The sequence below is a fragment of the Lactuca saligna genome, chromosome 2 (assembly GCF_052625555.1).
Source record: "Lactuca saligna cultivar CGN05327 chromosome 2, ASM5262555v1, whole genome shotgun sequence".
NCBI classification, from domain to species: Eukaryota; Viridiplantae; Streptophyta; class Magnoliopsida; order Asterales; family Asteraceae; genus Lactuca; species Lactuca saligna.
In genome coordinates, this window is record NC_136418.1 from 123,405,510 (window position 1) to 123,422,980 (window position 17,471).

General features: G+C 37.7%; 1 protein-coding gene across 1 annotated transcript; it reads right to left on the minus strand.

The window, feature by feature from the left end:
- Nucleotides 1–1,541: 1,541 nt before the first annotated feature.
- Nucleotides 1,542–3,596, minus strand: LOC145031481 (plant viral-response family protein (DUF716)). Its single transcript, XM_078980040.1, has 2 exons — nucleotides 3,295–3,596; nucleotides 1,542–2,859 (listed from the first exon to the last, which is right to left on the minus strand). Exon 2 carries the CDS (start codon nucleotides 2,729–2,731, stop codon nucleotides 1,802–1,804), a length of 930 nt encoding a protein of 309 aa, XP_078836166.1. The 5' UTR covers nucleotides 2,732–2,859; nucleotides 3,295–3,596; the 3' UTR covers nucleotides 1,542–1,801.
- Nucleotides 3,597–17,471: the final 13,875 nt, after the last annotated feature.

Here is a 17,471-nt window from a genome sequence, read left to right on the forward strand (position 1 = left end):
ATATTAAAAAGACAAAAATGCCTCTGCGTGCCTTGCACGTGGGGTGCTTTAACGGAGCAACTAGACGGAATGTTAAGTGAGGTACTAGGCGGGTTACGAATTTTAACATTAGGGATCATCCGAGTTAAAAATCTTGCTCAGGGACTAGGCACGCAAGTTACTCCAAACCACAGGGACCATCCGTGTAATTTACCTAATTAAATACATACAACTGAAAAAGCAAATATAAGTAAAATAATTACAACGAATCCAAAAACACCAAATCTCTCTATTATAATAAATGTATAAGTTTATTCTCATATTTACAAGTGTCACAATATTATAAATCTTTATTAATATTATATGTCATCTAACATGCCACATGTCAACATATTAACTCTCCATTTTAAATTTTAAACTTTAAATTTCTCACTTTAATTATATTAAATTAATAATTGATTCTTCATTTCAAATTTCAAAATTTAAATTTCACACTTTGATTACATTAAATTAATAATATTAGAATAAAAAATAAAATAAAATTAATATATATATATATATATATATATATATATATATATATATATATATATATATATATATATATATATATATATATATATATATATATATATATAGTCAAGATCAAATAAGAAAGAAATTATTGGTAGGAAGGTAAGAAGGTTTTTTTCTACATATTTTTTCGCGAACAAACAAAATGAATCATTAGATGATTCATTTGTAAGATGATTCACAAAAAAAAAATTCTCAAGAAAAACATCTAGATGATTCATTTATATAATGATTTTGTTGTTATTCACTAAGATTGTCATAAAAATAAATTTTTTTTCTTAATTTACTTAAAAATGAATCATAAAAATGTTTTTTTGAGAATTTTTTCTTGTGAATCATCTTACAAATAAATCATCTAGTGATTCATTTTTTTTGTTCGTCAAAATATTATGTAGAAGAAAAACTTCTTACCTATATATATATATATATATATATATATATATATATATATATATATATATATATATATATATATATATATATATATATATATATATATATATATATATATATATATATATATATAATAAGGTGATATAATTTCATGCATTTATTTAAATCAACGATTATAATTTTATATAACTAAAAATAATATCTCTTAATTAATAATTTATTTTAAATAATTGATTAATAATTTTAAGCTTTTACTATGAAAGTTTAATTAATTTTAAAACCATGGTTCTCATGAGTTATAAACTAATACATAATAAATAAATAACCAACAACTAAGGCCTAAACGCACAAAGGCAATGCACTAAACAATTCTACATCCACATGCAAAACTAATTAATGATCTCTTATATTACATGAGAGTTATAAAATTAAACACTTAATCATTCTATTGAAGTTTTAAATATCAACTTGCATTTAAACTTTGAGATCTTTTGATCACTACCAAACAATCATCAATTTTTGATGATGATAAACAATCAAAAGAAATCAAAACATGTAATCAAGAGATTCAAAAGAGACAATGATAAGTTGATCTCTTGAATTAACTAATTAGTCAACATAATCATTCAAAATAGCTAGTTCAACAACATGGGATAAAAAAAGTTCACTCATTTCTTTGTATACACTACTAATTCCATTAAAAATCCTGTCAAAAAAATACCAACTTCCACTAACAATAAATCAAGAAAGACACTATCAAGATTCAAGATTCAAAATTCAAGATTTAAGATTCATGATTCAAGATTCAAGATTCAAGATTCATGATTCAAGATTCAAGATTTCAAGATTTCAAGATTCAAGCTTGAGTTCCAGTCAATGCCTTCATCTGAATATGATTAGGATCAGCAACAGAAGATCCAGATGATGTTGGAATCGCCTCATAACTCCCAAATCTCCTAACTCCAACAACTTTAGCAGTAACAGCATAAGTCACAATCAAAATCAGAACCACAAACAACACATAAACCACAAACACAAGATCAAGAATCGCAGTAGCTCTCAACTTAGAATCTTCAAGATCACATTTTGTTGACCCTTCAACTCCACTCACAACATCAAGAAGCTTATGGCATCCATCTGGTATAAAAGCATCCACATATAAAGAAAGCCCTGTTTGCAAAGACCATAACCCTTGTAAACAAATCGAAGCCCCAAGTGCCACGTCAGCAACAAAGAGTCTCGGGTGGCATGCAAGTATGATACAGAGCACAGCAGAGATAGCTGAAATCATGGCTGAAACTGAGTCACATTTTGCTTCAAGATCAGACATTTGTAAGGAGGCTGAAGATGAAGAAGTGGAGTATTGAAGGAAGAAGAGAGCAGATGCAGTTCCAAAGAAGAGATCGGGTGGGAAAGGGAGGAGAGAGGTGGTTTCTGAGATGAGGAGAGTTAGAGAGAGAATGAGAAACAGGAAAATAACACCTGCAGATTGGAGAGAGGTGAAGTGATGAACAGGGGAACGACCTTTTACTAAAGGGTCTGAATCGAATGAGACTGTGGTTTGATGGATGAAGGAGATGAGAAGACAGAGGATTAAGAGGTAAATTTGAAGGTACCTTGTGAAATGTTGAGATTGAGATTGAGAATTCCATGTGAATTGATGATAGGGTTTTGTGAAGTAATCTCTAGGGGATCTTAGATGGTTTCTTGTGGTGCAGATTAAGTGATAAAGTCCCATTGAGAGTAATGTTGATGATGTGAATATGTGGTAAATCAATCCAGACATTTTGTGTTGTGTGTTTGTTATTATCTTAACCCCTTTGTGTATTCTTTTCAATGACAAAAGTGATGATTAAAGATGGGGTATCTCCTTTAATGCTAATTGGAATATCATCACCTTTCATTCACTTGAACCTGAAAGCAAGAAGAAGGTAGAACAATTCATCATAATTTGAATCTTGAATAGAAAAAAGCAGATCCATTCATCATATAGTGTTCATATAAAAACTGATACATTTGTTACATTATGCATAAGAATATGGATTCATAAACGATAAAACCTAGAAATATCTCACAAGTAAGCTCATTTTAAGTTCTATATACAGTTTAAACAATACAAAATCTCCCAAATTACCGAATTATGGTCAAACAAGAAATGTTACAAAACAAGTACCATGCGAGAATGCTCTAATCAATTACAAAACATCAAGCAGTTGATCAAGATCGAATTATCAATCCTAAAATGAGCAAAATCCTAACGCTAATATACTATACAGGAATCAAAAAGGATGCAAACAAGCAAAATTTAGCAAATAAAGAAACGATAAAAGATTATAAGATAAAACAAACCTTGATCATGACCGGCGATGAAGTAAGAACCAGTAAAGTTTTGAGGGTTTTACTGAAATCGATCGGGGAAGAAGACTTGGGAGGGGAGAATGTCGATGACCCGATTGAGAGAACGCGCATGAAAGCAGCAAGAAGGTCAACGAGATTGAGAGTGGCTCGATCGAAAGAAAGAGTGCGATGGAATGAGATCCAGAGAGGGAGTGAGATCGAGAGAGAAGCGGCTGTAAAGAGTGGGGTTTTTTAGGGATCTTTTGTCCGGAAATCATAACAATTGAATAAAGGGAATTTTGGGTCGCCGAGATTGTTACTTTGTTTGGTTTGAGTTTTGGTGTTTAGTTGGGAATAGTTGTTGAATTATCATGCTATTAGACCTTAAGAAATGTCCAATTACATTAATTTGGTGATTAAATTAAGTTTTTCTTATTAGACCTTAAGAAATGTCCAATTACATGCTATTAAATAGTTGTTGAATTATCATTTATGTTATTATTTTTATATATTCTTAGAAAAAACTTAGAAAAACTCAATATGTTGTGTCAAAATACACGAATTAACCATCGTATTTACGTTTTGTATGTTTAAACTATCTTATCTTTTAACACTATACTTGCCCATATTGTCACTTTTTTCATGTCACATTAGCATCTCCTACATTATGAAGCTTTCATTTGGCCTTCATCCCTACATATCAGGTGAGTAGGTACTTCCATTTCAAGTTTGTCATCATCATCGTTGAGATTAAATCTGACACGAGCATTCGAATGATCATTTCGAAGCACCACTTGGACGATCCAGCGGTTGCAGCATATGCCATTTTGAGCATTTTGTGACAACCTCCCAAACTATTATAATTTGAACGTCTTCCTTTGTAACATCGTAAAAATTTGAACAATTTTTCACTTTTGTAACCCATAAAATATAATTTGAAATCATAAACAAATCATTATATCAACATTGTATCAATACAAAACCCAAGATCAATATATATATATATATATATATATATATATATATATATATATATATATATATATATAAACTCCGGTATGCGTGTGTACGGATCATGCCGGCGCCTTCCCGCGATCATCGTTGGTACCTGAAACACATAACACATACCACTGTAAGCATAAATGCTTAGTGAGTTCCCCAAAATACCACTCTAACACATAATAGCCACTCGAGACTGTAACTCTGTTGAACCTCTGGTTTATGTGTCTCAGTGGGGCCCTCCAGCCCCAACTCTCTATGGGCCCTCTGGCCCTAACTCTGTGGACCCGAAAGTCCTAACTTTGTGGACCCGAAGGTCCTAACTCTATAACTCTGAATCATACATAGCACATATCACAATAAATCATAGCACATAAATAACATGCAATTACACTGACATATAACTCTAAAATACTCTATCACATAACTCTTTTACCACACTAGGTAAAGTATAGTGAGAAGACTCACCTCAGGCGTCTCGGTAAATCTCTGACTCGGTAGGAATATTGCCTAGTCTTCGCCTATTCACATAAAGTAAATACTCTTATAAATATAATTCTCAAGACTAGACTCAACCTGCCTTTGGCACCCTCAGGAGGGAAAAAGGCTATTTTACCCCCCCCCCCTCTCAACACAAGTACTCCATTGACCAAACCCTAAAAGTCAACGGTAGCACTTTGAACCTACTCGCTAAGTGCACTCTGGTGACTCGGCGAGTTCACACATGTCCTTTAACACTTTGTCCCGCTTGGCACGCCGAGTCCCTCCCTATGCTTGACAAGTCATACTAGGCATGAATCGTGGGGCCACCACAACTCAACTCATCGAGTCTCAAGAACAACTCGACGAGTGTCGCCTTAAACTCCAGTCCTCTAACTCCCTTCTGACTCACTGAGTCATCCCCCAACTCAGCAAGTCTACTCACTGAGCAATTTACGTGAAACCCTAACCCTACTCGCCGAGTCTCAGGACCAACTCGGCGAGTTCATGCCATGCACAAACTCTACTGGCCTCCTGAGGTCAGATCTGTTTCCCTAAATCAAAGATTTGGCCTTCCCAAGCATGAATGTCACGTAAAGCTCGAAACTTGATGCTTGTATAACAACAACAAGGCATCAAAAGGAGATTTAGTCCCAAAAATGGCAACCTAAGTCCAATAACCCCAAACTAATCCATAAAGCTCCAAGGGTTAAGGTCTCTGGACCTCTTTAAGTCCAGATCCAAGGCACAAACTCGAAGAGGGACCATTTGCTCCACATAATCACTCTCCGAAGGGGTTAGAAAACCCTAACTCTATAGATCAACACCAAAACTAAAGGAGGTTCGAACTATTACCTCAAAATGAAGTCTCTGAATCCCTGGAACTGCTAGAATCGCACCTCCTTCTTGCTAAACCAAAGATACAAGGATCAAAAGTGTCTTCTTCTTCCTTTCAACGATTTGGCTCACTTAGGGTTCTCTCAAGGGATTGGTAGCTGCAATGAGAGGCTACAAGTGTCCTTAAATAGGCTCTAAACCCGGGGATTTAGGGTTTCATTAAACAACGTGGACTCATCGAGTCCACTCATGGACTCGCCGAGTCCAAAGCGAATCCGGATGAACAATCACGACCCTACTCGGCGAGTCTATGCATCAACTCGCCGAGTTCCTTCTCATAATTCAAAATAATTAAATAAAATAATATACCTAGAAACCCGGCTGTTACAATTCTCCCCCACTAGAATCAGACTTCGCCCTCAAAGTCTCACTCTGGAAATAACTCCGCATGCTGCTCACGCATCTCACGCTCCGGCTCCCAAGTCAGCTCGGACCCCTTCCGGTGCTGCCACTGAACCAAAACCAGAGGCACTTCCTTGTTCCTCAAAACCTTGATCTTCCGATCCTTGATCGCCACGGTCTCTCGGCATAATTCAGGCTCGCATCCACCTGAATGTCCTCCAATGGCACCACTACCGACTCATCTGCTATACACTTTCGTAACTGCGATACGTGGAAAGTGTCATGAATCTGACCCAATTCTGCAGGTAGCTCCAAGCGATACGCTACCCTACCCACCCTTGCGATCACTTTAAACGACCCAATATACTGGGGTCCCAGCTTGCCCCTCTTTCTGAATCGAATCACTCCTTTCCAAGGAGATACTTTCAGAAGCACCAAATCACCGACCTGAAATTCGAGCTCGGATCGTCGCCTATCAGCATAACTCTTTTGGAAACTCTGAGCGGTCAACAACCTCTGCCTGACCTGCTGGATCTACTCAGACATCTGAAGCACTATCTCCGTACTACCCATCACACGCTGTCCCACTTCTCCCCAACAAATGGGGGTCCAACACCTCCTCCCATACAACAGCTCAAAGGGTGGCATACCAATGCTCGAATGATGGTTGTTATTGTAGGAAAATTCCGCTAAGGGTAAGTACGTGTCCCAACTCCCACCGAAATCCAACACACATGCCCGGAGCATATCCTCGAGCGTCTGAATCGTCCTCTCGCTCTGTCCGTCAGTCTGGGGGTGGTACGCGGTACTGAAATGCAGTCTAGTACCCAATTCCTCATGGAATTTCTTCCAGAATCTAGAGGTGAAATGCACATCTCGGTCTGAGACAATCGAGATCGGCACTCCATGCCGTGCTACCACTTCCCTTACATACATCTCCGCCAACCTCTCTGCGGAAGAGCTCTCGCTAATAGCGAGGAAATGAGCGCTCTTCGTCAATCGATCTACAATCACCCAAATTGCATCGACGCCCCTCGCAGTCCTTGGCAATTTGGTGATAAAATCCATGGCGATTTGTTCCCACTTCCACTCGGGAATCTCCAACGGCTGCAACTTGCCGTGAGGTCTCTGATGCTCGGCCTTAACCCTGCGACATGTTAGACACCTCTCCACGAACCATGCAACGTCCCTCTTCATACAGGGCCACCAATACTCCCTTTTTAGGTCCAAATACATCTTAGTGGCCCCGGGATGGATCGAGAACTTCGATCGATGAGCCTCTTCCATCAAAATAGTACGCGTTCCACCCACATGCGATACCCAGATCCGACCCTGAAACATCATAAGTCCCCGACCATCGGTGACGAACTCTGATACTTGCCCGACAACCCGCTCTCTCTTCTGGTTTTCTAGCCTAACGGCCTCGGCCTGAGGTCATCGAATGGTGTCCAATACCGGAGTCATCACCGTCAACCTCATACAAATGTCACGCATCGGAACACTCTCCGCCCTACGACTCAAGGCATCGGCCACCACATTGGCTTTTCTCGGGTGGTACAGGATCTTGCAATCATAATCCTTTACCACATCCAGCCATCTCCTCTGCCGCATATTCAGGTTGGGCTGATCCATCAAATACTTCAGGCTCTTGTGATCCGTGTATTGTTGGGTTTTGAGCAATCTAACACTTCCTAAGTGTGCATGCAACCCTAATAAACCTTGGATCTATGTTTGTCTAAATACATGCAAAATAATAAATTTTCCAAGGTTTATAACCTATCTAACATGGCATGGGGAACATTTCAACATAAAAGAGTTAGAAGAGATTACATACCTTTTGATGAGTTTGGTTCTAAGGAGTTTGAGGGCCAAGCACCAATAGTGTGAATGCCTCAAATGGAATCACAAAACACCACAAACTTTTGGAAAACTTTGAGAGAGTATACACACTTGTATAACTTCAGCCACACACAAGCTTACACACACTAATTCACTAGTTGCCATTTCATGCTTCATAAGCATGCTTATATATTGTGCATGGTTAGGGTGAAACCCTAATAACCCATGTCTTTTCCTTTCCAAGGATCCATGGGTTAAAAGCTCCATGGATCATCCATGGACTTCCATACAAGCCTAGCCCATTAACAAATGAGTGTTAGCCCACACCATATAAAATCAATAGCCCATAATCTAATTAGTCTTTCTTTTAATCTCTAAATTAATTCATAATTAATTTAAGACTAAAACTAATTAAATAACATAACTTCATATTAATATATTATAAATTATAACATATTAATAAACATATGTGTATAACTCTCATAAAATTATCCATAAATAGTTTGGATGAGATGCAACCCAAATGGACCATGCCGGTCGGGTCAAGTATATACCAAATAAGTTATGGACTTAGACACCTTATCCAATAGACTCCCACTTGGATAAGTCTAATAACTGTATTTGCCTATATAACTTCAGGAACCAACCAGAAATTGTAGCTCTCGAAAACTCCGTCGAACTATGAAGCGCCATTTTTAAGGCAAGTGATCTCATTATCCTCTGTTCTCATGATATCAGCCGGACAAACACATGGAACTATGTCTTGCTTATTGTCTAGCAGTTGTTTCTCGATTTTCGATTTGTTTGACAAAGAACTTTACTGAACACATTGGTTTAGTTCTGACCGGGCCCGATACATGGGTCAACATAAAATCATCGAGGGGCCCAGATATCGCTTCTATTTCTAGAAGGAACAGATAAACTTCGACTGATATGCTTGTTCTACTACTTATTGAATTGTACACAAAGGCACGTTTTATAACATCAAGTTACTGATGCGTTTACGTGCAATCAATGCACAACCAACTTATAGGTAACAACTCGTATCTCTAGGTTTGAAGATTTATATGATATTATCGTCTCACGATCACTCGAGATAAATTCCATGAAGTGATACAAGTGAGCGTGGGTTTATACCAATACTCATAACTTATGAGTACTCATGAATGTTGCAGCAACCATTGCCATGTCTAAACACCTTTAGCCATCTACAAACCTAATTCATGACAATCTTGATTTATACATACTTCCGACGTATGATCGATTGTGGAGGTTTGAATAAATTAATTATTCTGGAAGTCAAAACATGCAAAACTAAAACAATAGTAAATAATTGACAATGACAGTAACACTTTACTCATAAATAAATCACAAATTTTATTCATCATCAAACGTCGATTACATTTTACAAGTTTCAGGAAAACTATCTAATCTGTAAACCTAATATCGTCCCTCAGCCCGATGCGCCTCGCATGCTGAAAATGCTTAACCCTCGTCAGTCCCTTCGTAAGGGGATCTGCAGGATTCTCATCCGACGATATCCTCCTTGCCACGAGGAGTCCTTCTTCAATCTTGTGTCTTATGAAGTGAAATTTTATGTCAATGTGTCAGGATCTGCCATGATCTCTTGGTTCCTTGGCTAAGGCAACCGCACTATTGTTGTCACAGAAAATCTCTATAGGTTCCTTAATAGCTGGTACAACTCCAAGGTCTCCGATGAAGTTCTTCAGCCATATCGCCTCCTTCGCTGCTTCACTCGCTGCTATATACTCTGATTCACAAGTCGAATCAGCCACCGTCTCCTGCTTGGAACTCTTTTAAGAAATTGCCCCTCCATTTAAGGTAAAGACCCAGCCCGACTGAGAGCGGAAGTTATCTCTACCAGTCTGAAAACTAGCATCACTATTCCCTAATACTCTCAAGTCATCACTCCCACCAAGGGTAAGGACCCAATCCTTAGTCCTCCGCAGGTACTTGAGAATGTTCTTTACTGCGGTCCAATGAGCCTTGCCAGGGTTCCCCTGATACCTGCTGACCATGCTCAAAGCAAATGCCACATCAGGGCGGGTACAAGTCATAGCATACATGATCGAGCCAACAGCGGAAGCATACGGTAATTGGCTCATCTCAACTATCTCTGCCTCTGCACTCAGACTCTGAGTCTTACTCAGTTTGGCATTGCTTTGGATCGGTAAATCTCCTTTCTTGGAATTCTCCATGTTGAACCTTTTCAACACCTTATCCAAGTAGGTACTCTGACTAAGTCCAATCAGTCTTCTACTCCTTTCTCTTAATATCCTTATCCCTAGGATATAGGCAGCCTCCCCTAGGTCCTTCATAGCAAAACACTTCCCAAGCCAGGACTTAACTTCCTGCAAGGTTGGGATGTCATTTCCTATAAGTAGTATGTCATCCACATACAGTACCAAGAAGCTAACTATACTCCCACTAGCTCTGACATATACGCAAGACTCATCTTCGCTTCTCGAGAAGCCAAACTCTTTTACCTTCTCATCAAAACAAAGATTCCAGCTACGAGATGCCTGTTTTAATCCATACATGGATTTCTCAAGCTTGCATACTCTATTAGGGTACTCTGCACTGACAAAACCCTCTGGCTGATTCATGTACACATCCTCAGCCAACTTTCCATTAAGGAAAGCGGTTTTGACATCCATTTGCCATATTTCATAATCATGAAATGCTGCAATGGCTAGCATAACCCTAATAGACTTAATCTTTGCTACCGGCGAGAAGGTTTCATCATAATCAATACCTTGAGTTTGAATAAAACCCTTCGCAACCAGTCGAGCCTTATAAGTATGCACCTTTCCTTCCATGTCGGTCTTCTTCTTGAATATCCATTTGCACCCGACTGTTTTACGGCCTGGTACATTGTCAACCAAGTTCCAAACTTGATTGTCATACATGGACTGCATCTCGCTGTCCATAGCCCCCTTCCATTTAGCAGACTCTGGGCTTGCCATGGCTTCCTTAACACTGCTAGGTTCATCCAAATTTACCAATGTACTATCACTGATAAACGTATCACCTTCCGTAGTAATATGAAAGCCATAATAAAACGTAGGTGTGCTCCTAACCCGTGTGGAATGCCTCGGAGGTACAGACTCGTCAACTGGATCAACAGGAGTTTCCTCCTCAGGTTGATTGCTAGTGTTTGAGGTTCCTTCACCAATTGATTCTTGAATTTCTTCAAGATCAATTTGCCTCCCACTGTCTCCTTGGCTTATAAATTCTCTCTCATGAAAGACCCCTCTTCTTGCTACAAAGACCACATTCTCACTGGGTCTGTAGAAGAGGTAACCGAAGGATTTCTGTGGGTAGCTGATGAAAATACACCTTTCACTTCGGGGTTCGAGCTTATCTTGAGTCTCACGCCTCACGAAAGCCTCGCAACCCCAAATCTTGATGTGATCTAAATTGGGAATCTTCCCAGTCCACATCTCATGAGGTGTTTTGGTAACCTTCTTTGTAGGGACTAAATTAAGGATATGGGCGGCAGTCTCTAAGGCATACCCCCAAAAAGAGATTGGTAACGAAACTCGACTCATCATAGAGCGAACCATGTCTAACAAGGTTCGATTACGCCTCTCAGCTACACCATTCAGCTGTGGTGTCCTGGGAGGAGTCAATTGTGATACAATCCCACACTCCTTAAGATAGTCAAGGAACTCGGTACTAAGATACTCACCACCTCGATCGGATCGAAGCATCTTAATTGTTCCTGCCCAATTGATTTTCTACTTCCTGTTTGAATTCCTTAAACCTTTCAAAGGTTTCTGACTTATGTTTGATTAAGTAGACATACCCATATCTACTAAAATCATCAATAAAAGTCACATAATACCGATTAGCATCCCTTGTGGCAGTTTTGAATGGCCCACATACATCTGTATGTATTAGGTCCAACAAACCCTCACCCTTTTCACAAGTTCCAATGTAGGGTGATTTTGTCATCTCTCCATGTAGACAAGATTCACAACTATCATCCGATTTAAGGTCGAATGATTCCAAGACTCCACTCTTTTGGAGTTGGCCTATGTTTCTTGTTTACATGTCCAAGACGACAATGCCACAATGATGCTTTATCTAAGCTATTAGAAGAATCAATATAAAACACATTATTTCCTAAGTTGTCTACAATTGACACAATTTCATACACACCATCACAAGGTAATGCTTTAAAATAAAACACATTATTAAAGAAAGCATCAATACCACCACATCCATTATCAAAAGAAAAGGTAAAACCTTGTTTGTACAATGCATGAAAAGAAATAATATTCCTCGCCATTTCAGACGAGTACACACATTTATTCAAATCTAATTTCAACCCATTATTAAGCAACAAAGTATAAACTCCAATCTTGGAAACAGGTGAAGCCTTCCTATTCCCCATGATCAAATTTATCTTCCCGTGCTCCACATACTCACTTCTTCTTAGGCCCTGCAAATCAGAAGATATGTGAATACCACATCCTGTATCAAGCACCCAAGAGTTAGAATATGATGAGTAATTAGACAATATAGTGTAAATACCTGTGTGGGTGGGTTTCACTTTCCCATCCTTTAGATCCTGCAAGTACTTAGGGCACTTTTGCTTCCAGTGTGCCTTTTCATGGCAATAAAAGCATTTAGCATCCTTGGGAATGGCAGAAGGAGTGACAGAACCGCTCTTGGTCTTCGATGAGGAGCCTTCAAGAGACTTTCCCTTGGTACCCTTCGAAGGGTGCTTCCTCTTCTTCCCTTTGCCTTGCCCGATAGGCAAAACAGGGGTAGATGTTGGAGTAGGAGTAGTAGAGATAACAACCGCCTTACCCTTAAGACCGGATTCTACGGTCTTCAAGAGTCCTTGAAGCTTGCTGAGGGTAACTTCCTCCTTGTTCATATGATATGTCATACGAAAATGGTCATAACAAGAAGGCAAGGAGTGCAAAATGATGTCAATTGCCAACTCCTCAGGGATGTTTACATTCAGCTTCAGCAAACGGTCCACATACCTTTGCATCTTTTGCATGTGGGCCATGACGGATTCACCGTCCTTCATGCGGGTAGTTATTATGGATGAGATTATTTCTGTTGGATTAATGTCTAAGTCCATAACTATAATTGGTAAGACTTGACCCGACCCGGCATGGTCCATTTGGGTTGCATGGCATCATGCACTTGGATAGACTATAATGAGAGAAATAAGACACTTATGGTTATTAATATATTATAAGTTCTAGTATATTAATAATAAGAATAATAAGATTATTTAATTAGTATTGATCAAGAATTAATCTAGGATTAATTAAGTGATCAAAAGAAGACTAATTAAATATATGAGTTGATTGTGTAAATCATCCATACTTATATAGTGGGCTAATGCTCCATGGATTATCTAGTTGGGCCAAAACCCATATGATGCTCCATGGATGCTCCATGGTGTATTTGAACCCATGGATCCAAGGAAATGGAAAGTCATGACAATTAGGGTTTACCCTAATTGTAACACTATATAAAGATATTATTCTTCCCAAAATCGGTCACTAGATTATTCTAGAGAGGGCTAACCGATTTTATGAAGTGTAGAATCCTCTCAAGTTATTCCAAGTGCTTATGGTGTTGTGTGAACCATTTGAGGTGTCACACTTGAGGCACTAAGCACTCAAGCTTCATGAAGACAAGCACTATCAAAGAGGTATGTATTCTATCTTGTTATATTGATAATATTGTATGCTAGATTAGGATAATACCTTGGATGTTCATATTGCATGTATAATAGAGAAAACATAGATCCAAGGTATTTAGGGTTGCATGTACACTTAGGAGTGTTAGAATGCTCATAACCCAACAGTGGTATCAGAGACTAGGCTTGTTTTCTTGTTATACCTGCAATAGAAGCTGAAAAATCGAGTTTTGATGCTGTCAGCCCAGTTGACTCGCCGAGTCCATGAAGGGACTCGACGAGTCCAAGGCAAAATGCATCCAACTCGCCGAGTTGAGTTCATGCACTCGACGAGTTGGACCCCAGACAGCATATCTTCGAGGTTTTTGGCTAGAAATGGACTAGGAACATTACCCTAAGTTGTTTTGAACTTATAAACTTGTTTTTAAATGTGGTAATGTTCATGCTAATCCATTTTCAAGATAATTGTCAATAGATTCATGTTTTGTATTAGTTTAAAGGTTAGACTAATTACATGAAAAAGTTTGATTTGAATTATCTTGTTCTTATGAGTTGCTTAGATTAATAGAAAAGTTGAGTGAAAAAGTTGTTTTCAATCCAAATTAATCTAAGAGTTGAGTATAAAATGTGTTTGTGTAACTTATCCTTAAGTTACATGAAGAGTCACATTAAAGACTCATAAAACTCATAAAGTTGGCAAAGGTTACAAAAAGATGAAGAGTCTTGTCCTTAAGTTATGGAGGTTCAAGAGTCACTTCATTAATAAATAAATAAATAAAATATGTAACCTTAATTAATTCCATAAGTTATAAAATAAAGAAAAGATTAATTCTTTATTAGTTTAAAGTCTTCCATAATTTGTCCACAAGTTATGGAACTTGAAGAGTTTTTGGATTAAAACTACTTTAAATACATAAGTTATGGAATTAATTAGTTTTGAATAGTTTCAAAACTTGCCCTCAAGTTTTGGAATTTGTAAAGTTTTCTCTTATGAATACTTTAATTCCAAGTTAGCCCTTAGAATTTTAAAAGTTAAAATTCAACCCTTATACTTTATAATATTATAAGTTAATAATATTTATATGTATAAGAGTAAAGTCGGTCTTACCGCTAGTACGCCTCATTCACGAAGCCGGTCTATAAGGTGGGTATAAGGTTGTTGCCTATAAAATGGCAACTTAATGGGTGTTCACTCTCACCCACCGCTCGCTTGACTGGTGGAGGGTCGTTAGCCGAATGGGTTTGACATGACTATAATTCTCCCTTCATTAAAAGTATTAATGATAAATACTAAGTAACTAAACTTTTAATAATACCCAATCTTAGTTACTTAGAAAAATGTGAATAAGGTGCTAATCCACGAAATTACACTTTGCACTTTGTTTGAGTCGGTTAGTGGAGCGCGTGTGGTTAACCGGCACACTAACTCATATTTAACAAGGTAGGCAAAGGGTAACTTAATGTTTATCATAGTATCGATGGAGCGTGTGTGGTTAACCGGCACATCGATTGAGGGATAAACACTTAAGGGTACCCAGTAATTTGCATGGTTACTTCACACCTTGTTTTGTGATCCTCGGCATCCCAGTCACAAAACCTGAAGGGCACACTCGAGATTGAAACATGCCATTGAACAGTTCAATGAATCTCAAAAGATCTAGGAGTTTCAAAACCAATTAAAACCTAATAATACATTTCGTTTATCTTGGTGGAAATTGGTGAATCGTCATTCACCTACCTTCAAATTGTTTTATAGCTTGGATTACGGCATACCTCTTCTAAGTTATAAAATAGTTTGTTGGGTCCTAGCCTTAATATTTTCATATTGGGTGTCATATTAAGGACTCAAAGATCAACTATCTTGAATATCTCCCATAACATGTCTGGATTAGACATTTATGATCTTCCTAAATCTCTTGAAACAAGCTTTCCTAAATGAAGATGATGTCCCATGGATATCATACTTCTTTCACCTCCTCCAAATTATTCTCCCTACCCCACAAGTTCTTTAAAAGTTTAAAGTCACTCGAGCCCTAATGGCAAGGCAAGTTCTAGGTGTGATCACATCTTGGAGATGTAGTCACATATTGACAAGCCGGGAGAGTTGGGTGTCAATGTCTTGAGAAAGTTGGTGGTTCAATCACTTTCTAAGTCACATAGTGAGTTTCTTTGGGACACCTATGAAATAGACTATGACAAGACCCTTAATGATCTTATCTATTGTTAAGATCAACTTCCTGAAACTTTATGGACATTGACAATAGTGACACAGGAAATCCAGAAAAAGCATTCTCTTCCCAATGGAAAGGGATTGGCCATAGTCAACTCGGTTGAACAAATGGTAAAGAGAAAAGCTAAGTCTGTGATAGTCCCGTGTACCATTATCAAAGGGTCCATATGTTTATATTGCCAAAGAAAGGGTCATTAGTTGCGAAGCTGCCTAATTTACCTAAGGATGTTAAAGTCAATAAGATTGACTCTACTTCAGGTAAAAGTCCACTACTCTAACTCTGTTAAGTTTCTATTCTGAGATTCCTTATACATGATGTGACTGGGTCACATGGTGATGTTTTAAGAATCAAAGAAAAGTAAAGGAACTTAAAGAAAGAATATGCTGAATCTGATCGCATAGATGGATTTCTATCGCGTAGTTTGAAAAATCGGATTCTTGAGCTACTTCTTAGGAGTTATGAGATATTGCTTAGGAATAGATAACAACAAGTTTTCATATGGATTGTAAGGATAAGTTTTTCCGCATAGTTTTAAAATAAAAGGAAAATTTTGATTTTATTTATTTTAAAAATATCCTTACAATGGCATTTGAGGAAAAATTGTTGCTTATATGATTCCATTAATAGCAAGAGTGGAAATATGAAATTGATTCCTTCATTTGTGGTAATGTCTAAATTTACCAAATAAGGAAAGATTCTCATCACCCAAGTCTCAATTGGACCGGAACTTGGAATCATGCGAGTAGTATAGCATGATGAATGAGAACTTTCAAGTATTGGAAAAATTAAGACTAATTACTTATTCACATGGATGTGTGAGTCAAATAATGGACTAAGGGATCGAGCACATAGTTATGTGCACTGATTAAGTCCACCACAAAAGATATAAGGCTATTCGTCATAGTTTACTAAAGCTCAGTAAATATGATTATACTTACAAGCTTAAGTGTAACTCTGAGACATTGGAAAAGGTTCCAATGTAAGGCATAGCGAATAAGAAGAATCAAATTAGGCAGAAGGATAAAAGTTTCTCAAATCTGAAAAGATGGGAGAGTACTTTAGTATCAGTTTTGTGATCATCTTAATGATTAAGAAACCATATCAAAATTAGTTCTCTAAGGAAGTCTTAGTGCATTCTTATGACTAAGAAGAAGGGATCTTGAAATTGTTGAAATGGTTAAATCAAGAAGATGAGTCATACTTCGTTCTAATACAAGTCTTAGAGTCATACTCCAAGATTGTAATTTGAGTGACATGTCTTAAAGAAGGTTTAAAACACTTGACAAATGTAAGAGTAAAAGTTTTCTACTCTTGTACATTCGAAATTGGTAAGTTGTGATGTTTTGGATAAAACAAAGACCAACTTAGGCCAATTGTGTGAAGTGTTTGTCTTGATTAGAATCCACACTATCTCTTGGATGTTTGACAAGGGAGTATTATAGGTCAAGAGGACAGTGGGAGTCTTAAAGGTCTTGAAATTCTCAAGAACTAATCAAGAATAAAACCTGAAGTTCTTCACTAGCACACGACTTAAGGTTTATAACCTATCGTGTTGACATATTCTGTGCCCATTCTAGTTAAAGTTGGCTTTGCATATGAGTTCTTAGAGTTCTCAATGTGTTGCACAACAACTTGGAAGCAATGGTAGGCCCTTGAGCTGCCAGGTGGCAAGAAATTAAGATTGAGTTCAATCCATATGGTTTTGGATT